The sequence below is a fragment of the Solanum tuberosum genome, unplaced genomic scaffold, assembly GCF_000226075.1.
Source record: "Solanum tuberosum cultivar DM 1-3 516 R44 unplaced genomic scaffold, SolTub_3.0 scf00779, whole genome shotgun sequence".
NCBI lineage: Eukaryota > Viridiplantae > Streptophyta > Magnoliopsida > Solanales > Solanaceae > Solanum > Solanum tuberosum.
Window position 1 is genome coordinate 91,198 of NW_006239698.1, and position 6,144 is coordinate 97,341.

Sequence of the window (6,144 nt, forward strand, 5' to 3'; positions counted from 1 at the left end):
AGATTCAAATGCCAAAGCACAAAATCACGATAATTTATTTAAACATTTAACACAACCAAAGGTTACATAATCCAAACATACATTACATAGAGAGACATTTCTATTGAAATTTATCCCTCAAACTCCTCCTTTATTTTTGAGGTTGAAATACTTAACTGCGCGCAATGTTTTCACATCGAGAATTATTTGCAGATGAGGCTCCACTCTCCCCCCTGAATAAGTAAGGCCCCGTTAAGCCTGGGCGAAAAGTTCTTCCATTTAGTAATGGAAGTCATCCGTTGTCACTTTCTAAGGGTATCAATCATAAATATTGCAAGCGCTTATTATTTAGCATAGTAAGGTTACTACTACAATCCGAAACCTTGAATTAATAAGAAGCTTTGTTTGCTCGGAGTTTCTTCCTATCAGAGAGCAATTTTGCAAACCTACAACGAAATAAACTATTTTAGTTAGCAATAAAATAGATTTATTAGAAATCTAATATGAATAATGTTGACTGACGAGATATAGTAATATGAAAAAAAGAAAAGAATTATTTCAAGCACCGACAGAATCGAACGCGTCAGAGTTTTACCTCTTTAGAGCTTCCTCATAGGTTTCAGGATCGTCTTTGGAAACTGATTTCTTCAATACTCCCTCCGTCCACAATTGTTTGGCAGGTATACTAAAAATAGATGTCCAAGATTAATTGTCAATTTAAACAATCAAGAAATAATTAGTCACTTTTTTCCAATTCCGCCCTTAATGATAGTGTAGTTCAATTGAAAAGTTATGTGGACTTTTGGTATTCTTGGTATAGTAGGGTTATTATTAGTCAATTACATCTTGTATTAAATTTTCCTTGAGGGGTGTGCATGACCTTACCTTGACAAACAATTGTGGACGGAGGGAGTAATTTATTACCAACTTGTACTAAAAATTCCATATTAGCCACAGAAGCATCATCCATTTTAGTAGTTGTGCCTGTTAATGCATTTTCCTGGAATTAAATATACTCATATTGTTAGCAAAGAAAATATGACCTGCATATTATAAAATAATAATAATGAAAATGCTACATAATTAGACATACTTCACTATCATATATACTTTTAAAATAGTACGTATCTTACCACTTATTAAAGAGTTCCCTACCATATATTAAGAAAAAATATACTTGGATACATGCATTTTTGCTACCAGATACACAAAAATAGGGAGAAAGGCGAGTGAGATTCGTATATATCCAAGATACATGCAAATCGCACTAGATACATGTATCTGTATGCATCCGTGATTCGCATGTATCTGGGATACCAAATACATGAGAGAGTGGCAAGTGAGATAGGAGATAACGAGCAAGATTTGCTAATGTATTCTAGACAGGAGCGGCCCTAGAGGTTGACGAGGTGGTTCCCGACAAAAAATTACGTTCGTTGTCTATATATTGATTTTGAACCTCCTAAATGTAAGATTAGAGGCTGACTCAGTGGTCGAGGGGTTCAAAACTCACCTTAAGGATCCAAGATCAAATCTTAGGCACTACTCTATTTTTTTCCAAACCTCCTTAATGTAAATCCTGAATCCATCACTGATTCTAAAGATTCATGTGAATCCACTTGGATAGAATGTATCTAGAACTAATTACACTTAATTTTGACCATGCATATATCCTAGATACATCAAAAATTGGTAAAATAGGTAATACTGCAAACTAGATTAGTGAGATTTATGTAAGTTCCCAATAATAATAATAATAATTAAGTTGGGACTTACTTGAACCCTGAGGTAATTGTTTTGTGAATCAAGAGCTTGAAAAACAGTAGAAAGGTAATAATCATTCATGTAAGAACTTGCTGCACTTGTCATTTCCTGTAAAGGTAACATCCATTGTAGAATACCCCATTTAGCTGCCTCTTCTGCTGTATGTGATTTATCAAACTCTGAAGTAGTGCCAGTCCCTAATGAGAGCAACAACATTTGTTTGTAATTCAATGACTTAATTGAAGCAAATGCTGGATCCTCTTCTGCAAGTTTCGTTGCAACGCTAATGGATAATAACGACTGCACGTACAACACATAATAGTATTGATTAGATATCTCGAAAAAACATTGTAACTCAAAAATTGAATCGAGAGTATGGTATTAGTACCGGATTACCAGCAGCAACACCACCATCAACAAGATTGAACTCATATTTATCACCATTACTAGTATTAGTAACAAAATAATGTGGAGGAAAATATACGGGAGCTGCTGCTGTGGAATAACTTATGTCATACATCTTAGCATCCAATTCTGGAGACTTTGCTAACTGCATTTAAAAAAAATAAAAATAAAAAATTAGTGTAAAGTATATTACATATTGACACTTCTTGGCTTCTATACAATTTTACTTCTTAATATTTTGACTTACCTGTGACTTAGTGAATATTACTGGCTTATTTGTTTTGATGTCAAAGGTTGAGATGGCAACTTCTGTCAAAGCTTGATGCAAACGAGTTTCTCCAAATTTCTCTTGAAGAACATGCATAAGATATTTTCCATCATATATTGGGCCTGAATTTTGACCACTGCATAGTACAATGTAACCAAATTAAATATAAGTATAAAGAACAGAAATCTCATATATTTGAGGCTAATTACATCCTATCTTAGAAGTTTACTCAATTACGTACAAAAACACTGAATATTTTATTACTCTCGGATATATTCCTTGGCTATCCGATACATATTGCAAATGATACATTACTTAATAGGAGAGATGTATCTGAGAGGGGACATATATGTATCTGAGAAGAGATTTTGATAGAAAAAAATTAATGATAGGGAACTTTAGAGATTACAATATCTTAGGTTGTGTACTTACTCAAAACATATTCTTCTTCTTTCTTTCAGTCTGTTTCGAGTTGTTTGACCTATTCTTTTTTTTAGTCCATCTAAGCAACATGTATCTTTTTTTTACTTTTTAGCGAATTTTTGATTTCAACTTTCCAACTTGACATATTTAAGGGAAAAAAGTCTGAAATATATTCTAACTTTGACCGAAATTACCGTAACAATACCAAACTTTGGGCAGGACCTATTACCCCTATACTTTTTAATAGTGTATTTTAAAGATATATAAGTGCCCACGTGGACAATTTACTATTTATACTGTTACAATATTTATGATTTCCGCGTGAGCACTTATATATCTTTAAAATAAATTATTAAATAGTGTAGGGGGTAATAGGTCCTGCCTAATGTTTGGGATTGTTACAGCAATTTCGGTCAAAGTTCGAATATATTTCGAACTTTTTTCCCTAAATGATATTTTGATACGTTTGACATATCATCAATTTAAAACTAGAAGATTCAAAAATCTTTTTTCACACTCTTAAACTTCGTATCAAGTTAAAATTAGACAAATAAATTAAAATATAGGAATATAAATATGTATATGTACCTAGATTGAAAAATCTTAGGGCCATGTTCGAAGTAAAAAGGTGCAATATCTTTGGCAGCAGCAAATGGTCGATTGGTTTCATTTGGAGTAGTTATCATAGCAGCCAATAAACCTCCTGTACTTGTTCCTCCAATTACATCAAAGTAATCTGCAAGTCTTGCATCTGTATTTTTGTCCACATCCTGACTCGAAAAGAAAAGTAAATCGTATAAATTAAAACAAACTAAATAAAAAACAATATATTTATTAATGAGTTACATTTATATATTTTTTAAAAATATATGTGAATTATTCATCTCTAAATAGTTGTACATCATAGTATGGTGGGGTTCAGTGGTGTATGCAAAATTTTTTAGAAAACGTTGTCGATATTTATAGAAGGAAAAATAAAAATTTTAATTATCATAAATATAAGAAGGTTATATCCTTGACTCATTTGCTTAGAAAAGGTCTTGAGTTCAATTCTACTACAAAATCAACGAGAGAACCAGCACGCCAGGGGCGGAGCTACACCTTTGCGAGAGTTGTCAGATCATGAACAACCTTCGTTGGAAAATTTTTGCAAGTATATATGTTAAATATCAATATTTTTGGATATATACTAATTGTTGAATATTCTTGACATAGCAAAGAAATATAGCCCAGTGGTTAAAGCTGTTCAAATTCGCCTTGGGGGCCTGGGTTTGAGCCCAGACTTTGGCATTTTATTTTAAAAAAATTTAGTTCCGTCGTTTCTCTTTAAAAAGAGAACAGAAGTCATAGTTCTGTTTTGATAATCTGATCATCAAGGTTTATTTTTTTTTACTCGTCCTAAAGTATGAACATTCTAGACGAAAATCTTGGTTCCGCCGCTGCAATATGCCAATAGGTAATTACTGTCAATTAGTAGTGTCATTTTGTTAACTATATAAATCTTTTTGCATAGTATTAATACATATATTTAGTAAAATATTTCGAGGAAAGGGTGACGCTTGACACCCTTTCACTCAACGTAGGTCCGCTCCTAGCCATGTTTACTAATTCAAATAGATAGTCTAACAATTACTAATATTAATAAACATCGAAATAATACAATTCAAGGGTAAAAAAGAAAAACGATAGAAATGTCACACTTATGTACATACATAAAAAAATATTTTTATGATACCTGAAGTTGTCCTTCAAAAAAATCAAGAATGGTACCGGGAATGACTATAGTAGTAGTGTCACACTTACGTACATACATTAAAAAATATTTTTATGATACCTGAAGTTGTCCTTCAAGAAATTCGAGAATGGTACCGGGAATGATTACCTACTAAGAACAGTCACCATTTCTCCCAACGTAGCAAATGTTGAACTAGTAGTTGCTAATATCACAAAAATTAAAATTAAAAAAGTTTTACTAGTTGCCATTTTGCAGATTATAATTAATAAAAACTAATATCTCAAAGTGTTTTTAATTTTTTTGGGGTGCTTTGAACATATAACAGGCATGGTATATATAGTCACGTAAACAAGTTGAGAAATTTTATTGAGTTTGACATAACCAATAAAGTTGTATGAGAATCCGTTCAAATTTTGACACGTGGATAGTGGGCCCAGTGGAAGGAAAGTGAATTTATAGTTGGTGTGGGCCCGGCTAACACAATAAGGAGTCGTTTGATAGGGTGTAAGAAAAAATAATGCATGCATTACTAATACCATAAATTTTAATGGTAGCCGGAATGATTCCCTTAATTCCACCTCCATCAATACTAAGAACAGTCACCATTTCTCCCAATGTAGCAAATGTTGAACTAGTAGTTGCTAATATCACAAAAATTAAAATTAAAAAAGTTTTACTAGTTGCCATTTTGCAGATTATAATTAATAAAAACTAATATCTCAAAGTGTTTTTAATTTTTTTGGGGTGCTTTGAACATATAACAGGCATGGTATATATAGTCACGTAAACAAGTTGAGAAATTTTATTGAGTTTGACATAACCAATAAAGTTGTATGAGAATCCGTTCAAATTTTGACACGTGGATAGTGGGCCCAGTGGAAGGAAAGTGAATTTATAGTTGGTGTGGGCCCGACTAACACAGCAAGGAGTCGTTTGATAGAGTGTATTAGAAAAAATAATATATGCATTAACTTTGTGTAATATTATTAGAAAAAATAATGCATGCATTACTAATACCATGAATTTCGATGTATTAGGAATGCTTAGATTGATTACTGATATAACAATCCCTCAAATCTTTCTCAAAATATTTTCCATTTTTCAATGCTAAAGAGTGTAGAAGGTATTTTTGTAAATAAATATTATTGTTTTTTTTATAGAAGTTATGTACGACTTGTTATTTCTAATACATCATATCCAACAATGTACAAGAAATAATGCAGCATAACTAATCCATCATTATTAATGCAAACATTACTAATACTTTTATTCAATATTATTCTTATGTGCACTTAAGGAGTCGTTTGGTATAGTGCATTAGAAAAAGAAATAATGCATGCATTTAGCTTTGTGTATTATTAGTACCTTGTTGGTACAATTTTTAACCTGTGTATAACTAATGCTTATAAATAATACATGAAAATTCATAGCATTAGTAATTTAAAGGATTTTAATGCATGCATTAGCACGTTTAAAGACATAATTGCTCATCAAAACCTTTTACATATATCGATCCTTTCCATCATATTTATGGAGGGTATTTTGTAAATAAATTTTTAAACACATGTTA

At 31.7% G+C, this 6,144-nt stretch overlaps 1 protein-coding gene across 1 annotated transcript; it reads right to left on the reverse strand.

The window, feature by feature from the left end:
• Nucleotides 1–303: 303 nt before the first annotated feature.
• On the reverse strand, nucleotides 304–5,261 carry LOC102602048 (patatin-T5-like). Its single transcript, XM_015305441.1, has 9 exons — nucleotides 5,128–5,261; nucleotides 4,674–4,707; nucleotides 3,428–3,609; nucleotides 2,396–2,552; nucleotides 2,132–2,293; nucleotides 1,756–2,043; nucleotides 903–979; nucleotides 575–640; nucleotides 304–425 (listed from the first exon to the last, which is right to left on the reverse strand). The coding sequence occupies exons 1-9, from the start codon at nucleotides 5,259–5,261 to the stop codon at nucleotides 368–370; spliced, it is 1,158 nt and encodes a 385-aa protein (XP_015160927.1). The 3' UTR covers nucleotides 304–367.
• Nucleotides 5,262–6,144: the final 883 nt, after the last annotated feature.

Bases quoted from the DNA above. Each gene is read 5' to 3' on its own strand.
- LOC102602048 (XM_015305441.1), bottom strand. From the start codon at position 5,261: ATGGCAACTAGTAAAACTTTTTTAATTTTAATTTTTGTGATATTAGCA. The intron at 4,708-5,127 runs TACCATTAAAAT...AATCATTCCCGG, and splicing joins ATTAAGGGAATCATTCCGGC to TACCATTCTCGAATTTCTTG. The intron at 2,294-2,395 runs GTAAGTCAAAAT...TTTTAAATGCAG, and splicing joins TAATATTCACTAAGTCACAG to TTAGCAAAGTCTCCAGAATT.